This window comes from Microtus pennsylvanicus, chromosome 8, assembly GCF_037038515.1.
Source record: "Microtus pennsylvanicus isolate mMicPen1 chromosome 8, mMicPen1.hap1, whole genome shotgun sequence".
Lineage (NCBI taxonomy): Eukaryota > Metazoa > Chordata > Mammalia > Rodentia > Cricetidae > Microtus > Microtus pennsylvanicus.
The window spans coordinates 31685403-31702601 of record NC_134586.1 but is presented as its reverse complement, the minus strand read 5'-3'; the positions used below and the strand labels follow the sequence as shown (position 1 = coordinate 31702601).

The following is a 17199-nucleotide window of genomic DNA, read 5'->3' as shown; positions in this document are numbered from 1 at the left end:
TTTCAACAAGAGGACCCAATATCTGTCGTCCACAGACAGAAGCATGAGTGTGGTGCACAACACTTTCAGGCAAACACCTATATTACTTTTCCAATGGTTTATTTTTATTTTATGTACTTGATGTTTTGCCTGCATATGTGTCTGCATAAGGGTATCGGATCCCTTGGAACAGGAGTTACAGACAGTTGTGAGCTGCCATGTGGGCGCTGGGAATTGACCCCGAGTACTATAGAAGAGCAACCAGTGCTCTTAACCTCTGAGCAATCTCTCCAGCCAAACATAATACTTATAAAAATAAAATAAAAAGTCATATTTCCGGCTAAGTGTGGTAGCTCATGTCTTTAACCCCAGCACTCTGAGGAGGAGGCAGGTGAAGCTCTATAAGTTTGAGGCCAACCTGGTCTACATAGCAAGTTCCAGGCTAGCCAGGGCTACAAAGTGAGACTCTGTTTTGCACTGTATACATAATGTATGTGTGCATTAATCTGTGTGCAGTCTTCAGAGCATCCAAGCAGCTGTATGAACTGATGCTTTCCCTAGAGAGAAACGCTTCTGTTCCTATGTCAGTAAGCATGCGATCTTCCTGGAGTGATAGCTTCCCGTCGGTTTGTCATTAGTGATTCTCTTTAATGGTCTGGGCTCTTAGCAGCACTGAGAAATCCTTGTGTCTTGGTTTTAGTGGGACACACTGCTCTCTGAACAAGGTGATTTTGGGGTTTCCCAGGATGCCTCTCTTGTCTCCTAGCTATTCTGTCATCGTTGAGCTCGTGGACGACAACTTCGAGGGCTCCCTCCGCAGGCCTTTTAGCTGGAAGTCGCTGGCTGCCTTGAGCAGAGTCTCAGGGAACGTCTCTAAGGTAACACGGATTTAGCCTTGCCTGTCATTTACCTAGTTCCTTTTTAAAATTGGAAATGTAGAAGATGGAGACATGGTTCCATGGTTAAGAGCACACCACAGTGTGTGTCCAGTGTACAAGGGACGGGTGCACACCACAGTGTGTGTCCAGTGTACACAGGGACGGGTGCACACCACAGTGTGTCCAGTGTACACAGGGACGGGTGCACACCACAGTGTGTATCCAGTGTACAAGGGACGGGTGCACACCACAGTGTGTCCAGTGTGCACAGGGACAGGTGCACACCACAGTGTGTGTCCAGTGTACACAGGGACAGGTGCACACCACAGTGTGTGTCCAGTGTGCACAGGGACGGGTGCACACCACAGTGTGTGTCCAGTGTACACAGGGACGGGTGCACACCACAGTGTGTCCAGTGTGCACAGGGACGGGTGCACACCACAGTGTGTCCAGTGTACACAGGGACGGGTGCACACCACAGTGTGTCCAGTGTACACAGGGACAGGTGCACACCACAGTGTGTCCAGTGTACACAGGGACGGGTGCGCACCACAGTGTGTGTCCAGTGTACACAGGGACGGGTGCACACCACAGTGTGTCCAGTGTACACAGGGACGGGTGCACACCACAGTGTGTCCAGTGTGCACAGGGACGGGTGCACACCACAGTGTGTCCAGTGTACACAGGGACAGGCAGGGGTGCCTGATCCTCTCCACACACTGGCACATGTGGTCTCTCTGTTCCTGCAGGAGCTGATGCTGTGCTACTTGATTAAGCCCTCTTCCATGACAAGCAAAGACATGGAGACCCCAGAATGCATGAAGAGGATTCAGGTTCAGGTGTGTGCAGCAGAACTAGGGCCACAGCTTTCTGAGAGTCCGCTCGCACTGCATCTTCTGGAGCTTACAGGAAGGATCTTTTTTTGTCGGAAAGCTTCTTCTGGCCCTGTAAACCTGGCTCCCTTTCTTCCCCCTGAACCTGGTAGTCTCCACCATTCCACAGTTCCAGGCTCTCTCTTGCTTTCCCTTCTCCTGCTGTAGCCAGGCCAGGTCTCCCACAGGTCCCGCGCCCAGAGACTAGCCATCTATCCCTCCTCAAACTTCTTCAGTGTTGAGAGTGAAAACAGGGCCTCGCACACACCAAGTGCCTGTTCTGCCACTGAGCCTCGCACGCCCACACAGCTCACTCCAGGCGCTTTCCAGTACCGGCTGTTTTTCTCTGCTAGTGCCGCCGAGTTCATCATTGAGTCCCTAGTGCTGTTGCTTCTATACCCTTCCCTTTGCCGCTGCCCAGAAGACCTCCCCCACACAGCCAGTGTGGCCTTGCTTTCCTTCTCTCTGGAGGCTGTGTCCTCCTTGGTCCCAGTCAGAGCCGCTGTCAGTCTCCAGGGCCCCAGTGTCACCTCCCTCCGTTTGTTCTGATCTTCTCTAGGTTGGTGGTTCATAAAAATGTCAACCAAAGTTCACATGGCTGACCAACAAGTGTCAGTGCCCTCAGACCTAGGGGTCAGGCACCAGCTTTGGTCGCTGCTGTGTGCTGGGACACCAGTTCAGTGGTGACAGTGGACAGGTTCCCGTGGGAGGGTCATAGTGTCACATGCCTGGGACTCTCATTTCTTTTTATGACGCCCAGACTTCTTTTGCTCGGTTGCAGGAGGTGATTCTCAGTCGATGGGTTTCTTCGCGAGAGAGAAGTGACCAAGATGAGCTTTGACCTTTCATCTCAGAGTCCGCAGTTCACCAGCAACTCTGACTATGCATTATCAATCTTCCCAGAGAAGCATCCGCATGTTTGGGGACCAGAGCCTCATATTCTGTGGCTTTAAGTGGAAAATCTACTCCTGTGGCTCAGCTAACCCAAGGACTTCAACCAATAACCAAAATGATTGAAAATCAGTGATGGTCTGGAAGCCTTGAAAAGCTGAGTGACTGATACATTCTCAATGAACTCATTATTTGACATGTTTGCTTCTTGAACACAAAATTCTACAGTATCAGCTATTTAAAATGCATCTTGTGCTGGGTGGTGATGGTACACGCCTTTAATCCCAGCACTCTTGCTTTCCCTTCTCCTGCTGTAGCCAGGCCAGGTCTCCCACAGGTCCCGCGCCCAGAGACTAGCCATCTATCCCTCCTCAAACTTCTTCAGTGTTGAGAGTGAAAACAGGGCCTCGCACACACCAAGTGCCTGTTCTGCCACTGAGCCTCGCACGCCCACACAGCTCACTCCAGGCGCCTTCCAGTACCGGCTGTTTTTCTCTGCTAGTGCCGCCGAGTTCATCATTGAGTCCCTAGTTCCAGTGTACACAGGGACGGGTGCACACCACAGTGTGTCCAGTGTACACAGGGACAGGTGCACACCACAGTGTGTCCAGTGTACACAGGGCAGAGTTGGCAGAGCTCTGTGAGTTCGAGACCACACTTGGTCTACAGAGTGAGTTCCAGGACAGGCTCCAAAGCTACAAAGAAACCCTATCTCAAAAAAATCCCCCCCCCAAAAAAATGCATCTTGCACCAGGCCATGGTATCGCACACCTATAATCCTAGCACTTGGGAAGCAGAGGCAGGCAGATCTCTGGGTTCAAGTCCAGCCTGGTCTACAAAGTGAGTTAAAAAAAAATGTGTTTTGCCAGGCGACGGTGGCACGCGCTTTTAATCCCAGCACTCGGGAGGCAGAGGCAGGTGGATCTCTGTAAGTTCGAGACCAGCCTGATCTACAAGAGCTAGTTCCAGGACAGGCTCCAAAGCCACAGAGAAACTCTGTCTCGAAAAAACCAAACAAATAAATAAATAAATAAATAAAATGTGTCTTGCTTTTGCTTTGAAGAACTTTTTATAAAATAAAGATGAGCAGTGAAGCTTTTGGAAAGATAACGAATACAGCTTACATTTAGCAGAATATGACATCGTTCCCCTCTTCCCGTGGGCTAGAGAGCAAAGAAGCTGTTGGCATCAGAGAAGCTGAGGGGCATTGGGCATCTTAGTCAATTTTTGTGTCTTTAGCAGAATACTTGATGATAGCACATAAAGAGAAAGGCTTATTTGATTCATCATTTTCATGGCTGGAAAGTCCAAACACCTGGCCCAGGTCTGGCGCTTGACAGCATCATAATATTCTGGAGAAGTGGAAAGGGGCATGAACCAAGACACCAGCTTCCTGACTCCACACAGTCTGTGCACGGTGCCACATCCTAGTTGTGTGCGTCTGTCCAGACCTCTCTCCTGCCTTCACACATGTGTGATCTGAAGAGCAGGCTCAGCAGTGCAGCGCCTCCCTGCCGGGACTCCCAGCTAGCTAGCATCAGTGGGCTGTGCAGACATGTTTGCTCCGAGTTCGTTTTGGTGATTTTACCATCATGTGCTTCCCCCCCAGGCTCCTGAGTGGAGATTTTCTTGTTTTGAGTCACCAATTTTCAGAACTTTGAAAGTGAACCAAGAGTTTGAGGAGCCATTTCACACTTCATTCAGTCCTGCTCAGTGCTTGGATGCCCTGCAGTCCGAGCTCTCCCAGGGATGCTTCATCCCGCACTGTCACCCTGTCTCAGCCTATCTCAGGTGCGTTATCATCCACAAGGGTCTCCAAGTATGCAGGCTGACCCCCAGCCCCAGAAACAGCATCTCTACTCAAGCCTGTTTGGAAATGTTTCTTCTTTGCATGGTTCTTGGCCATCGTATAGCAAACCACGTGCTCTTCAGTGTTACCATAGAACCGTTGGGGTGCTAGACTGAAATACCAGCCGGGGTGTTGATTCAATACTACCTGTGGCTTCCAGCCAAGAGTGTCAGCTCATCCTTGGAGGGCTTGTGCCCTGCTGAAACTAATGTGCGAGACAAGACATTTGTTTAAAAAGCCCAAGTTTATCAAGATTAGAAGTCTGCCCTGTGACAAAGCCACCTTCAGGACTTTCCACAAGTAAGATGTCATAAGTTAACTCGGCATAATTCCCTCCCTACACCTTCAGAGCCTCGGGCTCACAGGAGTCTCTTCCAGGTGGGCATTTACACAGAAATAAATGTTCAGGGTTGAAGGTCAGAGAACTTGCAGGGGTCATCTCTCTCCTTCCATCAGATGTGTCCCAGAGATCAAACTCAGGTCATAAGTGTTCTAGCCGCAAGTGTTCTGGCCTATTAAAACGTACCAGCCTAATGTGAAAACAAAATGTGAAAACGTACCAGCCTAAACTCAAGATGTTTATTTAACACACCAATTTATCTTAAACATGTTTTGAAGCTAGGCAGTGGTGGTGCACACCTTTCATCCCAGCACTCAGGAGGCAGAGGCAGGCGGATCTCTCTGAGTTCGAGGTCAGTCTAGTCTACAAGAGCTAGTTCCGGGCTGAAGAGATGGCTCAGCGCTTAAGAGCACTGGCTGTTCTTCCAGAGGACCTGAGTTCAATTCCCAGCAACCACATGGTGGCTCACAACCATCTATGATGAGATCTGGTGCCCTCTTCTGCTCTGCAGGTGTACATGCAGACAGAACACTGTGTACATAATAAATAAATCTTAAAAAAAAAAAAAAGCCAAAGAGAGAAAAAGAGGCATTGCCCAAGTGGTGGAGCATAACTGTAAACCTAGTACCAGCAGGCTGAGGCAGGAGGATTGCTGGCCTGTGAGCCTGTCTCCAAACAGAAGAAACCAAACAAAAGCCACACACATCTTTTTTTTTTTTTTTTTTTCGAGACAGGGTTTCTCTGTGGTTTTGGAGCCTGTCCTGGAACTAGCTCTTGTAGACCAGGCTGGTCTCGAACTCACAGAGATCCGCCTGCCTCTGCCTCCCGAGTGCTGGGATTAAAGGCGTGCGCCACCACTGCCCGGCTAGCCACACACATCTTAAAGAGAAAAAAAAAAGCTAGTTGCAGGACAGGCTCCAAAGCTACAAAGAAACCCTGTCTTGAAAGAGAAAAAAAAAAAGCATGTTGTTTTGTAAAGTACTAGAAGGTTGAAAAGTGTTGTGCAAAATATAGGGATCCCTAGCCTAAGAACACATAATGGAGAAAAGCTTTGTAAACCCACTAAAGTAATGGCCGGTATGTGAATTTCTTTTATGTGAAAAGCTGCTTGTAGCTTGAATAGTTGGTATCTTCATATGAATTTTTGAGACACAGGATGCAGGCTTCTGCTAGGTTACGTGAGCTGGCCTCAACCTGTCCTGATGAGCCTCCCTTCCCCATGCTGGCTAAGTTTCCACACCACATTTTATCAGCGATGGTTTGTCCTAAAGTCTGCCCGAGTGTCACGCCCACTAGGTAAGTGCTCTGGCGCTGACATCCAGCTCCTTTTAACCTATTTCCATGGCATATCCTGATAAAATCGAATCAGAAGGCCTGAGTTCACATTCCCTGTCAGCACCAGGGACATGGGTAGCCTTGGGAATGGCGAGCTCTCTGAGCCTCGGTTTCCTCATCTGTGAAATGGAGATGGGGCTGGGGAGAGGCTTGAGGTAAGAGCACTTGCTATAGAAGCACGAGGACCCCAGCGGCCAGGTGCACAGCCAGGCATGGCCCAGGAGATGGGAGATGGGCAGATCTGGAGAGCTCTCTAGCTGACCAGCAGAGCCCAGACGGTGAGCCTCGGGTTCAGTGAGAGAGCCTGGTTCCATCCCAGGCACCTCAGTTTCCAGTGAAGTCTTAGCTGTTGTGTGGGATCTGTATGGAAAACTTTGTTTTTCTTTAAAGTTCCTGAATTTATAAATGCAAGTATTTGGTATGGAGGAACGTCCATTCTACCCCTCAGAACTACCATACTGTAGCGTTCACCAGGCGCCTCTGTGGAAACAAGTTCTCTCTTTATTGCTAGTGTGTATCGTAAGGCATGGGGACGGGGTGGGGGGGACAGGAAAGGGTGGTGGGATACTGATAATTTTTTGTATGCTGACCAAAAAAATTAAAAAATAAGATAGGGTCTAATCCAGTTTATGCTAAAAAAGACTCTCAAGAGCTCCTGGGAAAGCAGAGGCCACCTCCAGACCTAGAGCCAGCAAGATCTAGAACCACCTAGAAGACAAACCTCTGGCAGGGAAAGCCCATGCTAAGTAGTAAGCCACACAGTGCCAAGGTCGGGTGTCCTGGACAGAGTACAAAGGAGGAGTCAAGCTGAGCACCAGGGTCCGTCTCTCTGCTTCCTGACTGCGGGATTCAATACATTTCAGCTGCCCCAGAGTCCTGCCTCTGTGATTTCCCTACCATGATGGACTGTCCCCTCAAACCAAGAGCCAGAATAAACCCCTCCTTCTCTGAGACTTTTGTCAGTAGGGTCACAGTGACAAGGGGAATAGCTAATATAGCTGGTATTCATGAGGTCCTCTTTTTTTTTTATCATTTATTTATTTATTTATTATACATACAATATTCTGTCTGTGTATATGTCTGCAGGCCAGAAGAGGGCACCAGACCTCATTACAGATGGTTGTGAGCCACCATGTGGTTGCTGGGAATTGAACTCAGGACCTTTGGAAGAGCAGCCAATGCTCTTAACCACTGAGCCATCTCTCCAGCCCTCATGAGGTTCTCTTGTGTTAGCACAGCTCCAGGTCAGCAGACCAGGGCTAGTTCCCAAGAAAGCCACCCAACGGGGGGGAGCGAGTGCGGTGACACAGGAGAGTGTAGCTGGAGGTTTCTCTCCTGCCCGCCAGTTCCCACGTAAATACTCAGAGGCTTAATATTAATTACAAATTGCTTGGCCTCTTAGCTCAGACTTATTATTAGCTAGCTTACAACTTAACCCATTTCTATTATTCTCTGTCTTACCCCGAGGCTTGTGGCTTGTTACCTCACATCTTGCTTAGTTTCTGGCATCTCACAGACTCCACCTTCTTCCCTTTGCTTGGATTTCCCACCTGGTTCTATTCTGCCTGGCTATTGGCCAAATCAGCTTCTTTATTGAACAATGGTAATAAAACATTCACAGCATACAGAGTGACATCCCACATCGGAAGAGGAATCTGTGCGGCCAACACCAACCAAGGACAGATATCTAGGACCTAAGTTCTACCTGGGAGGTGCTAAAGACAGTCTCAGGGTTGAGAAAGGACCAAGTGTTCACAGAAGCAGTCATACTGGGGGCCGGGTCAGCCATAACCTCAGGTTGTTATTACTTGAGGGGTGCAGTTTGAGTGTCCTGTGATAAGGTGTTGGGTGTCCTGTCAGTCATGGGATGCTGGCTGTTATGCCCCAGTTCTAAAACCCAAATCACCACCACGAGACTCACTCCGATCCAAGAACAAAGAGTCTTTATTCATGCCGGGTGGCGATGGCACACTCCTTTACTCCCAGCACTTGAAAGGCAGAGGCAGGTGGATCTCTGTGAGTTTGAGGCCAGCCTGGTCTACAAGAGCTAGTTCTAGGACAGGCTCCAAAGCTATAGAAAAACCCTGTCTCAAAAAACCAAAAACAAACAAACAAAAAAAAAACACTTTTTATTCACTAGTTAACTCAGGTCCCTCTGTCTTTCTGAAGTGGCAGCAGCAGCAGCAGCAACTACAGCAGCTGCAGCAACGGAACAACACAGGAAAGGGACCAGGAGCAGCAAAAAAATGGAGGTTTATATAGGGGTAAAGGCTCAGGGAATTCCAAGCCTCAAGCCTTGTGATTGGCTTCCCCCTAGTGGCGTGAGGGGGAATTTCAGTCTTCCAGCTTGAGATTGGCTGCCCACCCTCAGGATGGGTTTACCAGGCCTGAGGGGAATTCCCAGCGGCCAGTAACTGCCTGGGACTTTGATTGTCTTTTTTCCCTGCTCAGGGATTGGTTGGTTTCTAGTTAGGGGCAGAAATGGTTCCATTTCTGGGTCCAAACTGTGTTTCTTTTTGTAGTTCTTTCTCCCTCTTTATCCCTAATTTTGGGGCTGACGCAAGTTTCTTTGGTATGTCCTGGACCTAGGGACTTAGGGCATCCCTTTGGTCCTGGTCTTCAGACTTGGGGCTTTTCTTTGGCTCCAGGTTTGGGGACAAAGTGCCAACTCCTGAGGCTCCTGCCCCATTTTCAGGTTGTGTTTCTTTCCCTGGATCAGGGCTTAGATCCTAGCTGTCTGAGGTCTGTGTGGGGGCTACGGATCAAGTATTTTCTAGGGCCCGTGTAACAGGAAGGCCACTTGTTCATTCTGGCCACCCGGCTAGCTTAACCTCGAAATAACCACACAGAAACTGTATTAATTAAATCACTGCTTGCCCCAATAGTTCTAGTTTCTTATTGGCTAAATCTTACATCTTAATTTAAAATATTTCTATTAATCTGTGTAGCACCACATGGCAGTGGCTTACCAGGTAAAATGCCCAGCGTCTGTCTCTGATGGATCCATGGTATCTCTCTGACTCTCCTTTCTTCCTCCCAGAATTCAGTTCCATCTTCCCCACCTACCTAAGTTCTGCCCTATCAACAGGCCAAGGCAGTTTCTTTATTCACTAATGAAAGCAACACATAGACAGAGGACCTCCTACGCCAGGCCTGGGTCTCTCATTGGCTGTCTTGTCAGTGTTCATGGGTGTTGGATGTCCTATCAGTCATGGGATATTGGGTGTTCTGTCAGTCATGAGGTGTTGGGTGTGCTTTATGGGGTACTGAGTGACCAGTCAGTCATAGGGTGTTGGGGATCCTGCTTTCAGTTTGTTCTCCCTAGAATTTGAGATCATCTCGGGAAGGAAAAAAGCCCAAGGGGAGAACAGGTCAGAGAGAAATGAGGTCTGTTAGAGCAGTGGCTAGCTCCGTCAGAAGAGGGTGAAGGACAGTTTCAAAAGCGCTTCCCTTATACTTGGGGGTTTTGTCATATTAATTTTGAATTATTATTTTATTTGGTGTGTATGGGTATTTTGCCTGCATGTATGTCTGTCCACTTTGTGCCTCATGCCCACAGTGGCCCGAAGAGAGTGTTGTATCCCCTGGAACCGGAACAGGTGGTTGTAAGTGGCCTTGCAGGAACTGGGAATTTACCAAGTCCTCTGCAAGAGGAACACATGCTCTTAGTGGCTGAGCCATCTCTCCAGCCCCTATTATATTTGTTTCTGTTTTGTTTTATTATTCTTGACAATCCAGAGGTTACTGTGCAGACAGATTTTCTACCATTTGGCTGCATCCACAGCCTTCCTGTACAGACGTAAGACATGCTTGCTTACATCATCAGAACCTGTGTCTCCCTCTCCTACCTCAGTACCCTCTCTGGTCCCTCTCTGGTCAGTCATTCTTTTCAGTCACATCAAAAAGTAAATGTGTTCAGTTTAAATTAATTGATACAAAATGTTTTCTTTGGTCAGTGAATAAGGTTTTTCCACTTTGATAGTAGCAGATTCTCAGCTTAAAAACACAACTGTTGGAGAAAGTTAGTTGTAAGGAATGTTGTTGTTTTTTAAATCCAGTGCAATTTAATTTTTTTCTTTTGTTTTTTGTTTGTTTGTTTTGTTTTGTTGTTATTTTGGTGTTTCGAGACAGCATTTCTCTGTATGTAGCTTTGGAAGTCTGTCCTGGAACTAGCTCTTGTAGACCAGGCTGGCCTCAAACACAGAGATCCACCTGCCTCTGCTGGGATCGAAGGTATGTGCCACCACTGCCTGGCTTTAATTTTTTTTATTAATTTGGGAGTGTGCTACAGGGGGCTGAACCTAGGGTCTCTTACATGATAGACAGGTGGTTCTTCCATTGAACTGTATACTCTGTGATTTTATTAGTTTTGTAAATTTTTATTAATTTTTCAAGTTTTTATAATAATACTTAAAGGAAACGATACATCAGTTTTATTAGCCACAGTAAATTCATTACAGCTAGAAATGTGCAGTACTATTTAAAGGTAGTAAACCTGAATGTCCTGTCCCAACCGCTGTCGCATGCAGCATTCAGCACAAACTGCCTAAGAGAGGCTTGTCACTGGATCGGGATGGTCAGCCACGTGGAAGCCCCTCTCCTGGACGGCCCTGTAGAGTGTGATGTACTTGGAGGCCAGGCGCGTCCTCGGGATCACATACTTCTCTGTGAACGCCCTCTTGTCCAGCTGCTCTTTGCCTTCCATGGCAAGGACGCAGTTAATGAAGGCGAGGGCGAAGCTGGAGCAGTTGTGATGGTCCTCTTCATACCTTGAGAAAAGAGGGAGCTCCAGTGAAGTGAGACAGCCAGCAATGCTCCCCAGGCTGCTCCCCAGGCTGCTCCCCAGGCTGGCCTTGAACCCCGCCGCAGCAGAGGCCTCCGTGCTGGCCCTTGGCAATGTGCTCGATGGTAAAGGCATCTACCAGCAAGCCTGACAATCTCCAGGTCTCACATAGAGGAGAGAACCAACTCTTCCAAGATGTCCTCTGAGCTCCACACACGTGCACACATTCAGGGGCACATAAAATAAATGAATAAAATGCATTTCTTAAACATTTTTAAATGGAGACCAGGCACAGAGACTTACATCTTTTTCAAGACAAGGTTTCTCTATGTAACAGCCCTGGCTGTCCTGGAACTCCCTTTGTAGACCAGGCTGGCCTCAAATTTACAGAGATCCACCTGCCTCCCCAGTGCTGGGATTAAAGGCGGGCACCATCACCCAGCGAGACATCTTTAATCCCAGAACTGAGGAGGCAGAGGCGTGTAGATCTTTGTGAGTTGGAAACCAGCCTGATCTACAGAGTGAGTTCCAAGATAGCCAAGGTTATGTAGAGAGACCCTGTCTTTAAAAATTAAATAAAAATTATGAAACATAATATGAATTTTCTGTGTATGTTTAAAAAGACATTCTCGCCGGGCAGTGGTGGCGCACGCCTTTAATCCCAGCACTGGGGAGGCAAAGGCAGGCAGATCTCTGTGAGTTCGAGGTCAGCCTGGTCTATAAGAGCTAGTTCCAGGACAGGCTCCAAAGCTACAGAGAAACCCTGTCTTGAAAAACATAAAATAAAATAAAATAAATACATTCTCATAGCTAGGCATAGTGACATTGTTCTTTAATCTCAGCACTCTGGAGGTTGAGGCAGAGGATGGTTATCTTGTAAGCCTCGGCTACACAGTGAGACCTTGTCTCAGGAAAAATAATAATTAAAAACATTTGCTAGCCGGGCGGTGGTGGCACGCCTTTAATCCCAGCACTCGGGAGGCAGAGGCAGGCGGATCTTTGTGAGTTCGAGGCCAGCCTGGTCTACAAGAGCTAGTTCCAGGACAGGCTCCAAAACCACAGAGAAACCCTGTCTCGAAAAAACCAATAAAAAAAAAAAAACATTTGCTAGCCGGGCGATGGTGGCGCACGCCTTTAATCCCAGCACTCGGGAGGCAGAGGCAGGTGGATCTCTGTGAGTTCGAGACCAGCCTGGTCTACAGAGCTAGTTCCAGGACAGGCACCAAAGCTACAGAGAAACCCTGTCTCGAAAAACCAAAAAAAAAAAAAAAAAATAGCCGGGCGGTAGTGGCGCACGCCTTTAATCCCAGCCCTCAGGAGGCAGAAGCAGGCAGATCTCTGTGAGTTCGAGGTCAGCCTGGCCTACAAGAGCTAGTTCCAGGACAGCTAGAACTATTACACAGAGAAACCCTATCTCAAAAAAAAAATAACAACAACAAAAATAATAATAAATTGTAAAAATAGAAGCTTCCTCCCACATCCGTGAACTGACTAAGCAGACACAAAGTCCTCAGGACACTGTGACTGTAACAACAGCCATCGCTTCGCCCTCCAGCGTTGGCCGCCCCACTCCCTAGAAAACTTCCAGGGCTCCAGACCCTTGTCTGTTGCTTTTCTAATGACTGTGGCTTTATCTGGGCTCTGAGGGACCTGTCCAGCCTCGCTCCTGTGGGAAGGCTGGTGACAGCAGGACACGAGGCTGCTCTCACCTCCCCAAGGAGTGAAAGGCACAGATTGGGCGGGAAGAAAGGCAGGCTAGAAACCCCAAGGCCCGTCCCAAGAGCCCCACTTCCTCCAGCCAGGCCCCACTTGCCCAAGTTCCACAGCTCTCTCCAAACACATGAATCTTGGAGGGACATTTTCTGGTAACTGGATTTAACTGTTCTCACAGATGGACAGTCTCAAGGCAGATGAACTGTACTTGACGTACCGCAGTAACCACAGAGCAATGAGGATGCCACTTTCATGACAGGTGGGTGGCAGTGGCTCGCAGTCTTTCTGGACACCTACCTGTGAGGCAGCCAGGCCGGCGAAGTGGAGAAGTCTTCCAGGTACACGTCCCACTGGTCCATGAGTCCGAACATGCTGGGCTGCACTAGCGGGACGCTGAGACTCTGCTCCCATCCCGCCTCGTCGCGCTGTACGCCGTCTGCGTTGTAATTATACACGACCCCTGCAAACCCAAAGCAAAGGCACTCTGGCGGGTGCTCAGAAAGTGACAGCAGCCGTAGATCCTGTAATCTGAGTCACGCTTGTCTACAGCTATCGGACAAGTCCATTTGGGGCAGTGGCTCTCAGCCTTCCTAAGGCTGCACCCCTTTAATACAGCTCCTCATGCTGTGGTGACCCTCAACCATAAAGTTATTTTGTTGCTACTTCATAACTGTAATTTTGCTACTGTTATAAAGCACAATGTAAATACCTGATGTTCAGTATATCCATGACCCCCAATGGGGCGCAACCCACAGACTGGGAACCCTGATCTAGAGAGCTATAATGGGATTTTTTTCTTTAAAACGTTTCTATTGTTGGGGTCAAACTCAGGGCCTCATGAAAGCTAGGCAAGTATCCCACCACTCTGTCTCCCGGGAGTAGCTCAGCGGCCTCTAAGCTAAATCCTGCCCACCAGCATGGTGGGTCCTTTGCTTTTGACCCTGACTCAGGTTCAGGCTAGGCCAGTGCTCTGACACGGCCACCCCAGTCCAGCTTTCTAAAGCCAAAGGCTGCAGACCTCACCAGTCACATTTCATTCTTCAAGCCTAGAGTACGGGGACCCAGCATAGTGGGAGACTCAGCATAGTGGGGGACCCAGCGTAGTGGGGGGCTCAGCGTAGTGGGGGACTCAGCATAGTGGGGGACTTAGCACAGTGGGGGACCCAGCAGAGTGGAAGACTCAGCGTAGTGGGTTGTGAGAGTTGGGAATCAGAAGCCAATAGCAATCTGATTCAAATAAAAGAACTGAGATCTTGGTCAACTCAACTTTTTTTTTTTTTTTTTGAGACAGGGTTCCTTTGAAGTAGTCCTGGCTGTCCTGGAACTCACTCTGTAGACCAGGCTGACCTCAAACTCACTGGGATCTGCCTGCCTCTGCCCCTCGAGTGCTGGGACTAAAGGTGTGTGCCACCACCGCCCGGCTCAACTCAACTTCTAACCATCTGTTTCTTTCTCTTTAAATCCAACACAGAAGTGTGCAGGTTTGTGACGCTCTGAGAAAACATTAGACCTTCCCAGGGGCCAGGGTATGGCTCAGCGGTGGTGTGGGTTGATCAAGCAAGAGGCCCTGCCTGAGTTCCATCCCAGCAACACTAAAGTGTCCTTAGTCTTCCAAATATACAGACTGTAAGGAGCGCTGGCTTGCCCATCACACAACTAGCTTGGGTAGCAAGGAAGGCAGAATGGTTTGCTGTTGCTGTGACATCATGCTGTCTGGAAACCCTCCTTTTCCCTTAATGATGTTGTGGGGTTTTCTTAGGCTGGAAAAATGCAAGAAGTGCTCACCACGTGTGTTAGTGAGTCCAACGTGCAGGTCAGACTTTCCATCGTACTCCCTGAAACAGAGGGGTGTTGGTTTGGTAAGAAGTCTTGCCACATAGCCCAGGCTGTCCTGGAACTCAGGATCTTCCTGCCTCAGAGCCCAGGGCAGCTTCAACCGCAAGTGTACCATTGTGCCTATTAACAAGCTCTTCGTGCCACGCTTGACTATGAAGCATGGGCATTGAAAGAGCAGGGCATGCACCCCACCCCTGAAGCCTGCACCAGGCCTCGCCATTGGTTGTAGGCTGGCTAAAGAGTACAGCAGAATCAGGACTCAGGACCCACGCCCCCACAGTCTTACTGTGGAGGAACTTCCTATACCCCACCCCCGGGAGTTCACTCACTACCCCACCAGCTAAAGTGGGTGAGAGGGTCCTGGAGACAGCTCAGAGACTCTCAGCCTTCTTCACCGCAGCTCAGTGCAGCCCGCAGCCACTGTACTCCCGGGACTGCTGTTTCTTACTGTTACTCTGTTGGCTTGCGGTTTTTCTGGTTTGGGTTGCTTAGTTCTGGGAGCAAACCCAGGACCTTACTTGTGTTCAGCACAAGCCCCCTCTGTCCTACACACACCCTTAAAATTGTTCTTTTTAGTTTGTTTTTGTTTCGGACAAAGGCACACCACGTAGCCCAAGCTGGCCTTGAACCTGTAACCGAACATCAAAAGTTTTGTTACAGAACATTAACAAAATAATAAACTTAGCGGTGGTGGTGAACTCACAGAGATCCACCTGCCTCTGCTTCCCAAGTGCTGGGATTAAAGGTGTGCGCCACCGCCCGGCTTTGTCACAAGTTTTGTGGGACTGAAGGCAGACTTGGAAACGTGGATGAAAGGGAAGAACTCAGTTTGGAGAGTCCAGTGGGAGGGGCTGCCGTGGTTTCTGCAAACAGTATGCAACCAGCGTCCACACCTCTTTTCTCATTCTGCCCATGTCGGAAAGGACCATGCCCGTCAGTATTAGCATTTGCCAGAGAGTAAACAAGTTCTCATTAGAACAAGGGAAGAGAATGGAGCATCAGACTTCTTTGCCAATGATGTCATAACCTTTCCTGAGGACATGAGTCTAGAAGGGACCCTGTCATTAGGAGTCTAAGGAAGCTAGTGCTGAGAGAATCAGAATTCAAGGCCAGCCTGGGCTAAGTTACCAACAACTAAAAGTTAAGGAAGATTTTGAAACAGAACAGAGATGATGGAAGATGGAGACTTGGGTCTCCCCAAAGGAGTGAGGAGGCTCCAGGGAAGTTGAATATTCGAATAATATCAAATACATTTTTATTAAAAGATAATTGTATGAAATTAAAAATAACAACCTACTTATATATGGATTTTCCTGGTTCTTACTTAATATTGCAAGTTTTTAAGATTTATTTATGAGTACAGGCGTCTTGCCTGCATATGTGTGTGTGCAGTGCCCACAGAGGCCAGAGGAGAGATGAGAGTCGGATCCCCTGGGACTGGAGTTCCAGTGAGACACCGTGGAGGTGCTGGGAGCTGAACTTGGGTCCTCTGGAAGAGCAGTCAGCATTCTTTCAACAGCAGAGCCATCTCTCTAGCCTTAACATTTGGCTCCTGCTGTTGAGTTTTCAGAGTTAACACTAAATTAACTTTGCACACTTCCAGGGGGAAAAAAAGTACACTGGTTTTTTTTTATTGGAATTTTATTAATCTGCATGTTTTAACTCCTGGAAGAGCTGCATGTGTTGGCTCATGTCTGTGATCTTAGCACTCAAGACACTGCGGCATGAGGATCGCATGTTCAAGGCCACCCCGGTCAACATCACAAGCTCCAGGCCAGTCTGTCACACAGCAAGGACCTATCTGCCTGGGGGAAAGCTAAGGGCAGAGGAGCTGGAAGTGCAGCTCAGCGCTGGGCACTGGCACAGCACACAGGTTGTGTGAGGCTTTGGGTTTGACCTCTAGCACTGTAAAGGGAAGAGGAAATAAAAAGAAGGAAAAGGGGAGGAACCCTTAGACTTCACTGTTAATTTCATCCACCTCCATCTAGAACTGTGTCTCAGGGATTGTACTTTGCTCTGCACACTGTACCTGCTTGTCACCTAAGTATGAGCTGTAAGCAGTGTTTCTCTGGTAACATTCACTTCCAGGTTACCCCAGTCAGTCGCTCAGCACACCCTTTTCCCTAAAATCAGGTATCTTCATACACCATGCACCGTCTTTCGCATACTACACAAAAGTGTACACAAAACCCAGGACCGTTCCAATGCAGGCAAGCCATGCACCCTGACCCTGCATCACCCACTCCAATGGACAAACAGGCCCGCGGCTGAAGACGTGAGGACAACAGTCTACCCTAAGCAACCCCCACACACTGCACAGCATGGCACATGTCCTTCCAAGCCGGTGTAAGGGCTGACACACAGCAGGAAACACATGTACAGTATAACTCATGCCACTGTACCTCAAGAACGTCCCTCTCGTGGGTTTGAGGAGGAAGGCGCATTTCTCTTGATGCCCATTGGAGAACGGGCCTGAGATGCTGATAGGTGCGTCCTCTATCCTGGTGGAGCCCACGTCCCCCTGGCACAGGGGGCAGCATTGGGGTACACTGAAACTGTAGATGGACCTCTCGCAGTGCCTGAACTTAATTAGAGGCTTTCCGGACCCTGCGAAGTGCATCCCTCTGATGCCTGGGCCACCAGCACAGGTTTCTGGCGACTTCCTGTTCACAGTTGGTAAACACACACCACCTGTGTAATCTGATCGACGGTGACATCATCAT

General features: G+C 48.7%; 2 protein-coding genes across 5 annotated transcripts in view; one reads left to right on the top strand and one right to left on the bottom strand.

The window, feature by feature from the left end:
* The window catches only part of Tsen2 (tRNA splicing endonuclease subunit 2), a 41765-nt gene extending 38850 nt beyond the window's left edge, over positions 1-2915 (top strand). For 2 of the 4 annotated variants that reach the window (XM_075983102.1, XM_075983103.1), the window contains exons 10-12: positions 680-857; positions 1607-1696; positions 2511-2915. In XM_075983102.1, coding sequence (XP_075839217.1) covers positions 680-857; positions 1607-1696; positions 2511-2570 — 328 coding nt within the window. In that variant the 3' untranslated portion in view covers positions 2571-2915. The remainder of the gene's footprint in view (positions 1-679; positions 858-1606; positions 1697-2510) is intronic. The other 2 variants (XM_075983104.1, XM_075983105.1) reach the window with 1 other exon arrangement.
* A 7593-nt stretch (positions 2916-10508) lies between these two features.
* Positions 10509-17199, bottom strand: Mkrn2os (MKRN2 opposite strand). The gene is made up of 4 exons (XM_075981989.1): positions 16879-17199; positions 14426-14475; positions 12938-13100; positions 10509-10913 (listed from the first exon to the last, which is right to left on the bottom strand). Exons 1-4 carry the CDS (start codon positions 17094-17096, stop codon positions 10691-10693), a joined length of 654 nt encoding a protein of 217 aa, XP_075838104.1. The 5' UTR covers positions 17097-17199; the 3' UTR covers positions 10509-10690.

Bases quoted from the DNA above. Each gene is read 5' to 3' on its own strand.
- Mkrn2os (XM_075981989.1), bottom strand. From the start codon at position 17,096: ATGCACTTCGCAGGGTCCGGAAAGCCTCTAATTAAGTTCAGGCACTGC. The intron at 14,476-16,878 runs GTACAGTGGCAT...CCTCTGTTTCAG, and splicing joins ACGAGAGGGACGTTCTTGAG to GGAGTACGATGGAAAGTCTG. The intron at 10,914-12,937 runs GTAGGTGTCCAG...TCTTTTCTCAAG, and splicing joins CCGGCCTGGCTGCCTCACAG to GTATGAAGAGGACCATCACA.